The 16,769-nt window shown below is 47.0% G+C and overlaps 2 protein-coding genes across 2 annotated transcripts in view; one reads left to right on the top strand and one right to left on the bottom strand.

The window, feature by feature from the left end:
• LOC137618090 (uncharacterized) overlaps positions 1-16,769 on the bottom strand; it is a 438,647-nt gene that overhangs the window by 245,860 nt on the left and 176,018 nt on the right. The window lies entirely within an intron of this gene.
• LOC137618089 (uncharacterized) overlaps positions 1-16,769 on the top strand; it is a 64,337-nt gene that overhangs the window by 32,693 nt on the left and 14,875 nt on the right. The window contains 5 exon segments of the mRNA XM_068348064.1: positions 10,985-11,164; positions 11,358-11,429; positions 11,431-11,529; positions 11,532-11,705; positions 12,110-12,215. Of these exon segments, the coding sequence (XP_068204165.1) occupies positions 10,985-11,164; positions 11,358-11,429; positions 11,431-11,529; positions 11,532-11,705; positions 12,110-12,215 (631 nt within the window).

Raw genomic sequence — 16,769 nt, 5'->3', positions numbered from 1 at the left:
GTTTAATATGTGTTTTGTGTTGTCAATGGTACCAGTAGATTGGGTCTGTGCATGTATTGTACCACTATATAAGGGTAAGGGAGATGTGCATGAGTGTTGTAATTCAAGAGGTATTAGTTTGTTGAGTGTAGTTGGAAAAGTGTATGGTAGAATACTGATTAATAGGATTAAGGATAAAACAGAGAATGCAATCTTGGAAGTACAGGGTGGGTTTAGAAGAGGTAGGGGTTGTATGAATCAGATTTTTACAGTTAGGCAGATATGCGAGAAATATTTAGCAAAAGGTAAGGAGGTGTATGTTGCGTTTATGGATCTGGAGAAAGCATATGATAGAGTTGATAGGGAAGCAATGTGGAATGTGATGAGGTTATATGGAGTTGGTGGAAGGTTGTTGCAAGCAGTGAAAAGTTTCTACACAGGTAGTAAAGCATGTGTTAGAATAGGAAATGAGGTGAGCGATTGGTTTCCGGTGAGAGTGGGGCTGAGACAGGGATGTGTGATGTCGCCGTGGTTGTTTAACTTGTATGTTGATGGAGTGGTGAGAGAGGTGAATGCTAGAGTGCTTGGACGAGGATTAAAACTGGTAGGCGAGAATGATCATGAATGGGAGGTAAATCAGTTGTTGTTTGCGGATGATACTGTACTGGTAGCAGACACAGAAGAGAAGCTTGACCGACTAGTGACAGAATTTGGAAGGGTGTGTGAGAGAAGGAAGTTGAGAGTTAATGTGGGTAAGAGTAAGGTTATGAGATGTACGAGAAGGGAAGGTGGTGCAAGGTTGAATGTCATGTTGAATGGAGAGTTACTTGAGGAGGTGGATCAGTTTAAGTACTTGGGGTCTGTTATTGCAGCAAATGGTGGAGTGGAAGCAGATGTAGGTCAGAGAGTGAATGAAGGTTGCAAAGTGTTGGGGGCAGTTAAGGGAGTAGTAAAAAATAGAGGATTGGGCATGAATGTAAAGAGAGTTCTATATGAGAAAGTGATTGTACCAACTGTGATGTATGGATCGGAGTTGTGGGGAATGAAAGTGATGGAGAGACAGAAATTGAATGTGTTTGAGATGAAGTGTCTGAGGAGTATGGCTGGTGTATCTCGAGTAGATAGGGTTAGGAACGAAGTGGTGAGGGTGAGAACGGGTGTAAGAAATGAGTTAGCGGCTAGAGTGGATATGAATGTGTTGAGGTGGTTTGGCCATGTTGAGAGAATGGAAAATGGCTGTCTGCTAAAGAAGGTGATGAATGCAAGAGTTGATGGGAGAAGTACAAGAGGAAGGCCAAGGTTTGGGTGGATGGATGGTGTGAAGAAAGCTCTGGGTGATAGGAGGATAGATGTGAGAGAGGCAAGAGAGCGTGCTAGAAATAGGAATGAATGGCGAGCGATTGTGACGCAGTTCCGGTAGGCCCTGCTGCTTCCTCCGGTGCCTTAGATGACCACGGAGGTAGCAGCAGTAGGGGACTCAGCAGTATGAAGCTTCATCTGTGGTGGAAATGTGGGAGGTTGGGCTGTGGCACCCTAGCAGTACCAGCTGAACTCGGCTGAGTCCCTGGTTAGGCTGGAGGAACGTAGAGAGTAGAGGTCCCCTTTTTGTTTTGTTTCTTGTTGTTGTCGGCTACCCCCCAAAATTGGGGGAAGTGCCTTTGGTATATGGATGGATGGGAAGTCAAATCACCTGAAATTGCATAAAAATAAGGCTACATATATCAGTTTAGTGAGATCAGTGTTAATGTATGGGCATGAGTCCTGGTATGACAATGAAACAGTCTCCTACTGATTTTGTGGATTTGAGAACAAAGCCCTCAGAAGAATATTGGGAGTTAATGGCAAGACAGGATTAGAAATGAAAGTATAAGAGAGATTACTCGAGTGTCATATGTGGATGAGATCATTGTGAGCGGTAGATATAGATGGTTTGGGCATGCTCTTTGCACTCCCCAAGAGAGATTAGTTCACCAAACTTTCAACTGCGTTATACAAGGCACTAGAAGAATTAGAAGACCCAGTCCTACATTGCTGAGACTAAGAAGCGTAAAGTGAGAGATGATGAATGGAGAAATAGATTTAAAAGCTCAAGTTAGAGATGACTGACAAAATCCAACAGGCTTTGCGTCGGTAGGCGTAGGAGGAGATGATGATGATGATAACATATGTTAATTTTAAAGTGTTGATACAGTATCAAGAAAGCCATGTAGTAAAGCTTAACTGCCTTTGTAAAAAATATTTACATACATACGCAGCAAGAGTTTATATCGCGTATTATCTGTGGAATTCCGCTGCCGCATATGCTTGGAACATGATGACTGCACATAAATTGTTTTGATATACCCCTTTAACAATTCAACAGCCATTCCTGCCTGGGCTTGAATCATATTCTTAGTTAAAGGACTGAGGTTTGTGTAGCACAGAAAAATACAAATTATTTTTATAATATGTGAATTTTCAATTCTGCCAGCACCTGTAATAATATCTCCTAACTTCTCGAGTCTGATGCTGTGTCCTTCTTCGCTTTCATCATGATTTTCTTCCTCTTCCTCTCTTGCTGAGCGGACGCATTCAGAAAGGTCTTCCTTGGTTAGCTCAGAATCATGCTCATCAAGCAACTCCAAGACTTCATCCTCAACCACTTCTTGGATGTCTCCGGTTTTAATTTCCTGATTGAAAGTATCATCTGTACCCAACCCCACAAAGTCCTTCACATAGTTGAACTACAGATGTTTCTATTTTGCCTTTACCTTCTGTGATTTTACATCTGTGAAGGGCTCTTCTACCATGGAGAGGCAATTGTTAAAAGTGAAAGTTGTTCAAACACGAAGTACTTACCTCGAACTACTTTCTTAGGAGTATCTGGGATCTCCTTCCCATCCGACCAGAGTTTTGTGTAGTTTACCCTAAACCCATTTTCTATGAGGGGTAACCTCAGGCGGAGTGATACGCGCCCTGAGGCTAACCCCGGGTCAGAGAGCATGCTTGCTCAGGTCTCGAACTCCAGTAAGTTCTCTGGTCGCGTCGCGATATCATCTCGCCGCTCTCCTAATCCCAGTGTGACTTTGTTTGTCCCCGACCCCTTTGTCTCTCACGCGGTACCCACGTGGTCCCTTTGTGCTTTCTCTTTGTGCTTTCCCTGTGCGTTCTTGTGTCTTGTGGTGCTTTCTCCTGCCTCATGGAGCATCCCCGTCATTGTCCTGGGCCTATGGCCGGTAAATCGTGTGGAGCGTTCCTCTCGAAACCCGAAGTAGACCTGCACTCCTTGTGTTCCTCGTGCAGGGGCAGTGTTTGTTCCCCTTCCGCCACATGTCCGGAGTGCGAGTCCTGGAATGAGGGGCAGTGGGTGCGGTATAGCACCAAGAAGAAGAATGCGGCGAAGAAGTCGCCTAAGAAGCCGAGCGTTCCTTCCTCCCTTGCTTCGCTGGGCGTCTCGTCGGACCGAGCTTCCCTTCCACCCTCCCCTACCCAAGAGTAGGGGACGAGGTAAGTCCGTTGCGGGGAAAAGGCTCGCGGCCCTTCCCCAAGAGTCTGAGCTCCAGGATAGTGGGGTTGTGGCGTCGTTCCAGGCGAGGGAGGGGCGGGAGTGTGTACGGGAGACGGAGTCCTGGTGCAAGTAGGTCACGTCTCCTCTGATGACCCCATGTGGGGGAAAAATGTCCGTAATTCTTCTCCAGCCTCTTGGGCTTGTTTTTCAGGCACTTTTGCAGCCGAGGGCGACGCCGAGAAGGAGCTTTCCCCGCCGTCGGACCCCATTGCGTGGGTTCCCCCCAAGACGCCATTTAGGTCACCGCTGAGGATGGAGGAAGGCTTCGGGACCTGGTCCCCCACGGAAGAGCCTCCACGCTCCCCCCCAGCGCCATCGGCCACGTTCCCGGAGGTTTTTCTACAGGCGTCGCCGTCCACGGAGCGTTGAAGGAACCCTCCTACACCAGCACGAGAGGCGAGATCATCAAAGAGGGCCTACAAGTCTTCGGTCTCCTCAGTGGAGGCGCTTTCCTGCTCCTCGGAGGATGAGGCGCTGAGGAATCTCAGGAGAAAGCAGGAGAAGTCCCGCAGAAAGCTTTCGCGCTCTCGCTCTACATCGCGCCACGAGAGTCGACGCCCAGGATCCCCCAAGAGGAAGTGGAGGAAAAGTGCCTCCCCGGACGGTGAGTGGATGATGATTCACCGCGACAGGCTGCTGAAGTTAGCTGCGGCGCCGGGCCCTTCCAGTTGGCGCCCGAGGACGCGCTCCCTAGAAAGGTACTCATCTGGCAGCAGTGGTAACCGACGGAGGGATTCATCCTTGCAGGTTCCAGTCGACAGGCGTAAGTCCGCGAAGGTTCTGGCTCCATCCGCCCAACGGAGAGAGTCGCCCCTTCGGTCTGGCAGCCAAGTCCTGACCTCAAAAGCACACCTAGCTCGTCACAAGCGTGACCTACGGCTCCCCTCGGCGGGCAGGCCCGCAACTACGCGGACCTTTGGAAGGGGTGATAGACCTAGGACGGAGGCCTCCGTCCCGACGGCGATGCCCATCATTCAGCAAGAACCCCCCGCAAGAGGATCGGTCCAGGACTCCCCCATGTGCAAGGGCCTCTGCCGGAGTACCCCCGTCGCATGCGTCAGTGCGTCCGTCGGAAGAACTCGACAACCATGGAGAGGGTTCGGCAGCGGAGGTATCGGCCTATCGGAGGGTAATAGGCCTCATCAGGAGCCACCACAGATTGGACGAACCGGAGCCCTCCTGCGAAGAATCATGGCGTTCCAGTCTCAATAGACTGTTGGACGCCCCGGTCCAGCAGCGGCCCTCCTTGGCTCTTCCTTTAGCGAGGGACGTGAAGTTGGGTAGAGCCCATGTGGGCAAGATCATGGCCAACCACGCCGAGGCTCCCAAGAATCAGAGTGCCTCCAAACTACTCCAGGGCCTGAAGTCCCAGAGTAAGTTTTACCTGTGCACTGGAGCCGGCACTCGCCGTGTTGGGGCAGGGAGCCTCGGAAGAGAGGGCGTCGACAGCTCCGATCTGCTTCTCTCCTTCGGAGGCGATCATGATGGAGGAGATTTCGAAGGACTTGGTCAACGTCTCCTCGTGGCTGGACTGGTGGGCCTCAACCCTGGTGGGCGTCCAGTCCTCATACGACCTCACGGTACCAGAAACTCAGGCCTTACTCAAGGAACTTATCAGTTCGGGAGGCAGGGCCCTGAAGTTCCTTTCTTACCAGTCGCTAGCTATGGCCGCCAACTGGGTTCTGCGGAGGAGGGACACGGTCCTGAGTAAAATCACTTGGCGGCTTCCGGACAGAGAGGCCAGGTCTCTTGAGAAGCCTGACCCTGTGGGACGACGCTATTTTTCCCCTGAAGGCAGCGGAGGAGTCAATTGAGAGGGTTAGGAAGATGAAGGACCCGAACGAGCCCAGACCCCACCCGGTCAGAAGGCCGGCGTACAGAAGGTCCACCACCGACATGCCTCTCCTAGCCAGCCCAGGAGAGACAACTCTTCTACGGCCTGGTCTCAGTCATCTCAGCCCTCCCGTAGAGGAGCAGCCTCGGCCAAAACCGCCTATAGACCATCGTTCTCAGCGTCCAGAAGGGGACGTTCAGGCCGCACCTCAAGGAGAAGATAGGGAGGGAGGCCCCCTACTCCTGCCAAAGCCTCAGGTAGGGGGGATGCCTCAAACATTCTTGGCAAGCATGGGAAGACTAAGGGGCGGACCCGTGGACCGTGACAGTACTGAAGGAAGGGTACAGGTTGCCCTTCCTAGCGAACCCCCCACCTCTGATGCCAGACCAGCAGGCAGAGTGGCTAGCCCCCAAGGACCCCTTGGGAAAGACAGCTCTGCAGGGAGAGGTCTCAGCAATGATGGCAAAAGGGGCAATGGAACCTGTCCTGGACCCAGGTCCGGGGTTCTACAGCAGGCTGTTCCTGGTGGAGAAAGCGACAGGAGGGTGGAGACCGGTCATAGACCTCTCAGCCCTCAACAAGTTCGTTTGCAAGACCGACTTCAATATGGACACTCCGAAATCGTTCTTGGCGTCTTTGAGAGAAGGGGACTTCATGATGTCAGTAGATCTCAAGGACGCCTACTTCCAAATCCCGGTTCATCCCTCCAGCAGGAAGTACCTACGGGTAAAATGGGATACCCAAACGTTGCAGTTCAAGACCTTCTGCTTCGGGCTGTCCACAGCCCCGCAGGTCTTCATGACGGTCTCAGTCTGGGCACACGAATAGAGCATTCGCCTGATTCGGTACCTAGACGACTGGTTGTTACTTTCAGCCTCAGAGGAAGTACTGAAGGAGCAAGGCGTGAAGCTGCTGCGGTTCTGGAACGTTCTGGGGATCACCATCAACTTAAAGAAGTCCCAACTGATACCCTCCACCAGGATGACCTACCTCGGAATGGTCCTGGATTCCCGGTTGGTGAGAGCCTTCCCCTCCTCGGAAAGGCTGGACAATTTAGACCAGGTCCTCCGCCCCTTCCTGACGGGCCAGCCCAGGAGGGCGAAGGACTGGCAGAGACTGGTAGGCCACCTTGTGTTGTTGGGAAAACTGGTCCCCCAGGGCAGGCTGAAGCTCAGGGAGATCCAGTGGAACATGAAAGAGAGCTGGAACCAGAGGAACTCCCCCACAGGGTGATCCCGGTGTTCCCGAAGACGAAACAGGTCCTAGAATGGTGGGACTGCAGGACGAACACCCTCAAGGGGATGCCCTTTGCAGCCGATCCCCCGGAGATGTTCCTGTTCACGGACGCATCGAAGGAGGGGCGGGGTGCCCATCTCCTAGGGAAGTCAGCAAGAGGGAGCTGGACGGCCCAAGAGAAGACCCAGCACATAAACGTGCTAGAGATGAGGGCAGTACGAAGGGCGTGCCAGGAGTTCGTCCACCTACTCCGGGGAAACACCGTGGCTCTGATGTGCGACAACGCCACGGTGGTAGCTTACATAAAGAAACAGGGAGGCCTAAGGTCGAAGGAGCTGTGCGTCCTCACGTTAGAACTTCTGGAGTGGGCCGAAGTGGAGCAGGTCAGAATCTCGGCAAGTTTCATTCTGGGGAAAAGGAACGTCCTCGCCGACGGCCTCAGCAGGATGGGGCAGGTGGTAGGGTCCGAATGATCTCTGCACCCGGAAGTAGCCAGAACCGTCATTCAAAAATGGGGTTCGCCAGTGATGAACCTCTTCGCAACGAGGTTGAACGCACAGCTCCCTGTGTTCTGTTCTCCCAACATCCTTGGGACAATCTCGACATGTACGCTTTAACCCCCTTCGGGATGCTCAGGCAGGTCCTCAACAGAGTAAGAAGGGCGGACGACTTTGGTAGCGCCCTGGTGGCCGGAGAGAGAATGGTTCGTGGACCTAAGGGATCTAGCACAACAGCCGCCCTGGCCCCTTCCGGACAGGCCAGACCTTCTCCGGCAACCACACTTCCAAAGATTCCACGAGAATCCTCGGTCCCTTCGCCTTCACGCGTGAAGGTTATCGTGCGCCAGATTCCACGAGAATCCTCGGTCCCTTTGCCTTCACGCGTGGAGGTTATCGTGCGCCTCCTGAGGAGGGAGGGCTATTCGTCGAGTACAGCAACAAAGATGTCGGGCTACCTGAGACGGTCATCAGCAGTGGTGTACCAGGCTAAGTGGGCCACTTTTACCAAATGGTGCACCGCTAGGGACATCAGGCCCCTGAGGGCCTCCATCCGGCAGATAGCGGACTTCCTAGTTTACCTCAGGGACGTGGTCAACACGTCCATCCCGGCCATCAAGGGAGTCCGTGCTGCTCTGGGCCAAGTTTTTCTCCTGAAGGGCATAGACCTGGGTAACTCCAGGCATACCTCAATGCTCATTAAAAGTTTTGAGCAATCATGCCCCCCGCAAGCTGTGAAGGTGCCACAATGAGACGTGGCAAGGGTCCTGAAAATGTTATCCTAACCCCCGTTCAAGCCCCTGAAAGACATCGTGGACAGGGATCTCACTCTCAAGACGGTTTTCTTGCTGGCGTTAGCTTTGGCTAAATGGGTGGGCGAGATCCATGGTCTGTCCTACGAAGTGGCTCACTCGAAAGGTTGGCGGGAAGTCACGTTCAAGTTCGTCCCCTCCTTCGTAGCGAAGACCCAGAATCCTGCTGTGTGGGACCCCAGATTTGAAGGGTTCTCAATTCTGGCAATTCCCCAGTCGGACGACTCGAAGGATTTGCGCCTGTGCCCCGTCAGGGCGTTGAGGAAATACTTGGAGAGGACAGCCAGACTCCGGCCCGAGATCAAAAGCCTTTTTGTTTCCACAGGCCTCGTGAAGAAGCCAGTCTCAAAAAACACCATCTCCTTCTGGCTGCGGCAGATCATCATCAGGGCCTACAGTAAGGCAGGAATCCTCCTGTCGGGAAAGCCCAGGCCCCGTGACATTAGGGGCCTTAGTACTACATTGTTTTTCGAGAAGAATATGGCATAGGGCCAGATCCTGAGGGCAGGCACTTGGGCGAACCAGTCTACTTTCACTGCTCACTATTTGAAAGACTATTCAAGAAAATCCCTGGACGGATTCTCGATAGGTACCGTCGTTTCCGCGCTCCAAACGGTTTAAAGGTATAGCCTCAGTGATAACCGCGGGTAACAAGCACAAGAGACACAGGTTCGTTCCTTAAACCCCCTTGTACTTCCTTCCCCTTTTTTCCGCTTCAAGTGGGCTCAGAGAGGGCCGTGAGCTGGAGACAAGTACCTCAACGGGGGGAAGACATGTCCCCTAGGATTTCTTGCACAGGTGAGTTTCTTAGACACTAAGATGGGTTTTTGTGTAGTTTCCTCTCTCTCGATTTTCTATGGGGTCAACACGACCTAGCCTCCTTTCTAGGTCTCTGGTTATTCCTCAGCACGGTCTCAAGAACTGTTAAGGGCCACGCCCGCCTCCTAAAGTATAAGTCTCCTAAGAAAGTAGTTCGAGGTAAGTACTTCGTGTTGGAACAAATCACAAATTTTAAGTAATTTTATATTTTTCCTAACAGTACTTACCTCGAACTACTTTCGGGTAATGGCCCACCCTGCCTTCCCCGAGTGTTCCCTGGTATTCTTAGAGACCTTAGCTACCAAGAACTTACTGGAGGTCGAGACCTGAGCAAGCATGCTCTCTGACCCGGGGTTAGCCTCAGGGCACGTAGCACTCCGCCTGAGGTTACCCCTCATAGAAAATGGGTTTAGGGTAAACTACACAAAACTCTGGTCGGATGGGAAGGAGATCCCAGATACTCCTAAGAAAGTAGTTCGAGGTAAGTACTGTTAGGAAAAATACAAATTACTTAAAATTGTGATATTTACGGTACTCCATGGCACATAGATCAGGCTTGCTCTTTATGGTTTATTAGAGTCGTATCCTAACCTGTTTACTGTAATGGGCCTAGAAATTCTTGATCAATCTGTGGTCCATTGACTGGACATTATTGCACAGTAGTTGGATAGTTGTGGATGTCCTGGAGCATTGTCAAAGGTTAGCTGGACTTGAAACTAACTCTTCCTTCTGCAGGCACCACTTAACCTTTGACAAGATTCATGTAAAATCAGAAAAAAAAAATAGACAAGTCGTTAGCCAATCTGTCTTTGGCCCCACCTTAAAACTGGGAGCCACAGTGTTCTTCCTTGGAGATGAAAGTGCAACAGGGCAATTATGTTAAGCATCAAGAAATATAATGATCATTAACTGTTTTATGCCACTACTATGGAAATAGTTACAGTTCAGTAATTTTTCTCATGTATGTATGCGAATTATATTTTTATTAAGCATACGTAACATTAATTTTAAAAAGTTATGGAAGTTCAAAATATTAACAATATTACAAGTATCCTCATTGTTACATACATTATTGTACAGTATAAAGATGCAATAAGTACCATTCATCCATATTCCACACTTGCTCTGTGCTGTACTCTTGTCTCCATGATAATCTTGCAAAGCTGTGCTGGCAAAGCTTTCACTGCTTAGTGGTCCACTGAGGCTGTCTCCCCAGTCATCTTCATATTCTTCAGTGAAAATTAGCACTTGAAGTTGTCCAACCATCACTTCCTGGCTTGGAAAAGTGTAGGTGGCATAGGTATGGGGTATTGACTGGCTTGAATAGTCCCTGGTTGTGGTTCTGGGTCATGGGTAGTTGTAAAAGACTTGAAAAGTTGGAAAAGACTTAGCCCTCTCCCAAATTATTTTGACATTAGAGTCCACTGCCTTGTCTTTGTGGTGCTGCTCAATCCACAGGAACAAGGCATTCCCTTTGGGGAGCATGACTTCATCCCAAACCATTGCAACATGTTTAGCACTGTGTGGGGCATTTGTACTCGTGTAAGCACGAATCTGGGTCTCCTCCTTCTTGATGTACTACACAATACCTCCTTGTTAACATGGAAAATTCACTCCACTGTGGCTAAAGACAAACTTTTTCTGAACCTGTTCAAACCTTGACCTGCTCCTAGGTCGTGTTTTTGGTGCCCAGGGGTATATTTGGAGCATAAGTAAGCCTTCTTAAGGGTAATGGCAAAAGGTCATATGCATTCATGACGTGGAGTGAGGAGACAATATAACAAGAATATTTACTGTACATTGGGTGTAGCAAGACTGAAACAGAGTGAAGGCGGCGATTGGCAACTTTTTGGGGGAAGTGAAAGGCCGGAGAGAAGCAAAACAAAAATGCATTAAAGATCACCTATCATGATAGATGTGATGAATTTATTACTTGAATTATTTTGTAGGTATCTAGCAAATAAATGAATCTACAAACTGCAAATAAGCAAATACAAAAGTCTGCTTCTTTTGGTCTCTTCTCTAGCTGACATTTTTATCCTTCATACAAGAAGAAATGCATCTTTTATTTTGTAATCCAATTCATCTGATGAAGGGACTTTGGTTTTATTACCATGTTCCATTTGAAACAGCATACTTTGACATTTTCTGTGGTATGTCAGAACTAAACTTTTATGTTAAGCATTTTACCCTTTTTAACTCCAGTCAATAATTTAGTTGAACTTTTTATACTAATGTTTTTTATATAATTTTCTTACAGCCTTTGCCAATTCGTCAGCGTCGTGCTCTGTTACGCCAGGCTGGCATTTGTCATATTGAGGGCTTAGAAAAAGAAGAATGCAAGGACATTAGAGTGTCTCGGGAATTATGTGGCTGTCAGTGTAAAGTGTATTGTGATCCAGATACTTGTGAATGTGCTGAAGCAGGGATTAGGTGTCAGGTAAATTTTATGGTTTTTCTTGTAAACTTTACTGGTTTATTCATAACAGATCCATTATAGAAGGGATGTTGCATTTAGTTCATGTGGTATAAGGTTCTGTAAATACATTGGAATAGTAATTTTTCATTTTTAGTGGCTGAAACGCTTATGTATATATGTGTTTTTTTTTTTTTTTTTTTCATTTTACCATTAGGTTGACAGACACAATTTTCCATGTGGATGCTCAAGAGAAGGCTGTGGGAACACCTATGGAAGAATAGAGTTCAAACCCAATAAGAGTGCGAACTCATTTCATCCATACATTGATGCGTTTAGAAATTGAAAAAAGGCAATACCAGCAACAGCATCAGCAACACCAACAGCAGAGCAGTGGCAGGATCAGCAACGAGCCAAGTGGCTCGCAACTACATCGGCCTCAACTAATGGCTTTAGTAGTGGCGGTGGCGTGGCTGCTGGGAACTTGCCGTTCTTTGACGGCAGTGGTAGAGAAGCAAGTGCTTTAGCGGTTACAGATCTCAACAAATTCACTTCAACTGTCGAGGTAAAGACATGCGTACATTCTTTGTTCCTTAGATAGTTTTAATCATGAATACAGTAATCTTACTTTTTTTTCTCTTGGTTTTTTTTGGAATGAGGGGCTTCCTTTTGTCTTTTTTAACTGATTTCTGTCAAGAGAAACAAATTTTCAATTAAATGTTAATTTTTTTTTTTCTGTAAGATTTACATAATCATGTTTTGATACCTGAAGGAATTTGAGTATTCTCTGGTTAAATTTTCCTTAGAATAAATCTCTCTCTCTCTCTCTCTCTCTCTCTCTCCTCCTCCTCTCTCTCTCCTCTCTCTCTCTCTCTCTCTTTTTTTTTATTTGGGAATTTATCATGGTTGCAGTGGGAAAGTATCAAATGTTGAATATTAAATTCATTCAATCTTTTTTTAAATTTACAGATGGCATCTTGTGTAGGGTCAATGAATACTCCCCTTTATCCCCATTTTGAATCCCGCCAAATGATAGGTCCTGGAGCCCCTCCACCCACACCATATGTTCAGCAAGGTAAGATTATCTTATAATTTTCTATAGATGGTTAATTTTGATTTAATATAGTAAGCAAGAAAATATCCAACTGATTTTTGTATGTGTTGTTGACATTGATGTTTGACATGAAATTTCAAAAATTTTAGTGTTATACATTTGAAATGGATATGATATTGTGAAAAATGTAGTTACAGTACCAGAAAAATAAACAAATATATATATATATATATATATATATATACAGGGATTTAATATTTTTGTTGCTGGTTATTGTATACAGTAATACTGTTTTCATATGTTAATGCCATGTAAATCATGTGCTGATAAACGTTCTGGAAGTGTCATGTCAAAACATATGAAAAAAAAGTAGTTCTAGGTAAGTATGTTAGGAAAAATACAAATTACTTAAAAATTTGTGATTTTTTATAATGGTTCAAAAATACATTAGTCCAAAGGTTAATTATGTTTTGGTCATATGCAAAATATAACGCCACCAGTGCACCTGTTGCAGGGAACAGAAAGCATTACTTAAGGTCTTCATAGTGCTACTTTGGCCCCTTATAATGGTAGTAGCTTTGTTTGAGTTTATTTTGTTCTGGGAGCAATCTCGCAACTTAAAATGCTCGTATTATAAAACAATTTTTCTCTTTAGAAATGAGCGAAATTCTCTCTTTGCATTCCACAAGTCCATGTCGTCCTGAGGGAAGTTCCTCACTGGCGGCTTCTACTTAGGATATTTCTGCGAGTGATAAACCAGAAAAATTTTACCTTAGAGGTATCAATGGAGTTCTAACCTCCGGAGCGAATATCCCGAGTGATATTGGGTGTAAATCAGGGACCTGTTAATAACAAGCCATGGTGGACGTTTTGACAAGGATCTTATTACTGTAGATATAGTAACTGCTTTTGCCTTTTGTTTAAAATGGGGTCAAAATCATATAGATATGGCTAAAACACTATGTGTGTGGCAAAAGGACACTGCGTGACCAATTTCCTGCTAGTCTTGTTAATACCTGTTCACAAAAAATGCTCATATGGAGGGAAATTTTTGCTTATCAACCGATTAGAATTTTTATGCTCTTCTACCAGTTTGCTCGTATTACTTGCTAGGCAATCTCTCGGCCCCTCGGGAGTAACCAATGAGAATTGATCTTTTGCTTGAGAGTCAAGGTTCCTTTTTCCTCTCAGTGGAACATGTCATCCCTTCATGGCGAGGAAAGCAAAAGTCACAATCCCTGGGAAGTGTTGGCTACTCTACTGGGTAATTGGCTGACCAGGTAACCCAGAGTCCATCCCATTTTCTGATACATTAGAGGGGAACATGTTCCTCGCAGATAAGGCTGTTACAAAATGTCTCCGTCAGCCTTAAGAGCAGTTTATAAGCAAATGCTTCCTTCTGTAGGAGTGTATACAACTACCCACCAGGCTTCAGCGGTTGATAGGTCATACGAGAGCACTCTGATCTATTCCACTTGGGCGTGAGCACAGACCCGAGTCTCGTGAGAGACTAGCAAGTGAGAATATGGTGGGGAAAATAATCTGTTGATTTATGGGATATCAGGTCTATCAAAACTAATTTAGCAATGGATAATGTGGCCCCTCTAATCATGGAATAATTGTGAGAACTAATCAAAATTAGTTAATTGCAGTATGATTTTTTACTTATGGCATCCTTCAGGATTTAAAGTTAGCAGATTAATTTTTCTATTGCTTTACTTTCTTTAAATGGACCATAAAACAAGACCTAGATCACTCAACCATTCAGTATCACACATCAGTTTCAAATAGAATCCAATTAGATACATGATCCTCTTTTGAGTTCATTCTCAACTCTGCTCAAAGAAAATTTATGCATATGTTATTTTTGGTGGGTAATACAATACAATACTGTTAACTGATAAAATGTAAATGGCAATAGGACAAGACACGAAATAAAGTCAACACGAAACTATCTAAACAAAGTACTGTAGGTTTAATTAAAAAATAATAGCCAAGGCTAACCCGACTAGAGCTGTTGTAAAAGATCAGTATACTACACTTTGCGAAACTAGATTACAGAACAAAAGCTTAGAAGATGTCATACCCATTAATGCAACTGTGTTTTTTTTTTTCCTTTTTTGACTGCATATATAACAATAATTCTAGTTACTGTATATCCTAAAGGTCATATAATTAGTCTAAGCTTAATTCTTTTACACTGGTTTACATTTAATTTCCTGTTTTTAAATATTTAACTTAGCCGGTGAATATATATAGCTGCAACTCTGTTTCTCGATAGACAAAAAAACAGTAAAAACTCGCCAGCGATCGCTATACAGGTTGCGGGTGTGCCCACCAGCGCCAACTGTCGGCCAGATACCATACTCGATGTAAACAAAGACTCAATTTCTTCTCTGTCGACGTGTCGACAAGACGTACTTTACTCGCTGTTGAAACCTGGAGTTTTTCCCATCATATTTGGTGAAGTACTTTAATTTGGTTATGAGCTTTCGCAGTACAGGGTTTTTCTTCAAATAAATCCTTGAACTCTTTTTTTGTATCGGATTCATTGTTGATGACTTAGATCGTTTTTTGGAATTTTCCCTTGACCAATTAAAAATGGCTGACCTTTCACAAGTTCCCAAGTTTAGAAAATGCAATGCTAGGGACTGTCATAGGCGTCTTCCAAAGGCTTCTCTCGACCCTCACACTGTTTGTTCCAATTGTCGGGGTAAAACCTGTCAATTGGAAGATCGGTGTGAGGAATGCGTGGGCCTTTCGGAATTCGATTTTATCGAATTTGAGAAGTATACACGCAGACTAGAGAGAGATAGGGTAAGGAGAAGTTCTTCTAGGTCGGTAGATTTTTCCTCTCCTCATGCCCCTCAACCTAATCCTTCCCCTGTAGTGGTTGTTCCTACCCCCCTCCTAGCACTCAGGAACCATCGATGGCTGACATGATGCGTGCTACCCATGACTTGGGGGAGAGAGTTGAGTCCCTTGCAAGTGACCGCACTCAACTCATGGCGGATGTTAAGGAACTAAAGTGCCAAAGTGCCGCGGGAAGTGATAAAGTGCCTAGTGTTTCTCAAAGTGTTGTGAACAGTGTTGCGCTTGAGGGTTCGTCTGTTCGTGCCTGTCGTCCTCCTAGTCCGGGACCTCTTGCAAGCTCCCAAGCCCAGGGGAGAAGCAATGTCGTACGACGCATGGGTTCGAGAGGCCTTGATCAGCGAACAGACGTTCCCTCTATGGTATCAGGCGTATCTCCCCAAGATCGCCCCTACCAACGTAAGACGAGAGAGCCCGTTTTTACCTCGTCGTCCGAAGGTGTTTCTCGTAAGAAACTTTGGACCAAGGTCTCACGACCTTTGAAGCGTAAGTCGGTCCCTTCAGGACAAGTCCAACGTCCCGGTTGTAGCCACTGGGTCAGTTCGGACTCGTTGCCGTCATCTGATGACTGCTCGCCGCCTAAGAGAGGCAAAGCGGTACCGCCTCAGTCGCTCACCCCGTCTGTTGCCGCACCTGCTGCCGTAGACCCTAAATGGGTATTGCTGCAGGACATGCAGTCCAAGCTTGCGTCCTTGATGGAGGACTTCTATGCGGAGAAGGTTGCTGCTGAACCTTCTGGCCAACAACCATCCAAGCGGTCTGTTGTGCGTCCTGTTGACGCTGAGGTAACTTTCTCGCGTCTACCAGTTGAGGTTGTACCCCCACCGATGCGACCCAGTGTGGCTTGCCAGCCGCACGTTGACGTTAGGCGACGCACGGAGGTGGTTGTTGACGTTCAGGACGTTCAACAACCATCAGAGGTGACTTGTTTTGACGCGGTGCGTCAACCTCCGCAACCCAGTATGGTGTTGACTGCACAACCCAGACGGTCTAAACAGTCTCGGGTGGACGCTGTGCGTCCTCGCGCACCCATGGTTGTTGACAGTTCACAGACTGTGCAGCAGTTCCATGACGTTGCGTCCGGATCCGTCACGCATGCACCAGTGCGACCGGACTCAGCAAGCCAAACGTTGCCCACTCCGTTGCCGTTTCCTCATCAGTTTTCGGATGAGGAACTATCAGATGAGGACGTTGCTGAACCACAAGAGGATCAACCTTCAGAACTTGACGAACCTAAGGCAACTCAACCATCATTGGACTTTAGAAAAGTCATGGCTGTATTTAAGGAGTTGTTCCCTGACCACTTTGTTTCTGTGGCTCCTCGTTCGCCGCCGTCAGAGTTTGTGTTAGGCGTGCCTGCTACCACACCTGCCTTTACTAGACTCGTTCTCTCTCGTTCATCCAAGAGAGCTTTGCGGCTGTTGGGAGATTGGTTAGAGACTAAGAAGAGTTTAGGAAAGACAGCATTTGCCTTTCCCCCATCTAAACTCTCGTCTAGATCGAGCGTCTGGTATGCCACGGGAGAAGTTCTCGGCTTGGGAGTTCCTGCCTCTGCCCAGGGCGACTTCTCAAGTCTTGTAGACTCTCCCCGCCGCCTTGCCATGAGACGCTCGAAGATTTGTTGGTCACCATCGGACCTGGACCACCTTCTTAAAGGTATTTTTAGGGCTTTCGAAGTCTTTAACTTCCTAGACTGGTGCCTAG

This window comes from Palaemon carinicauda, chromosome 24, assembly GCF_036898095.1.
Source record: "Palaemon carinicauda isolate YSFRI2023 chromosome 24, ASM3689809v2, whole genome shotgun sequence".
Lineage (NCBI taxonomy): Eukaryota > Metazoa > Arthropoda > Malacostraca > Decapoda > Palaemonidae > Palaemon > Palaemon carinicauda.
The sequence above is the reverse complement of the archived record's forward strand: the minus strand, read 5'-3'. Positions and strand labels throughout refer to the sequence as shown.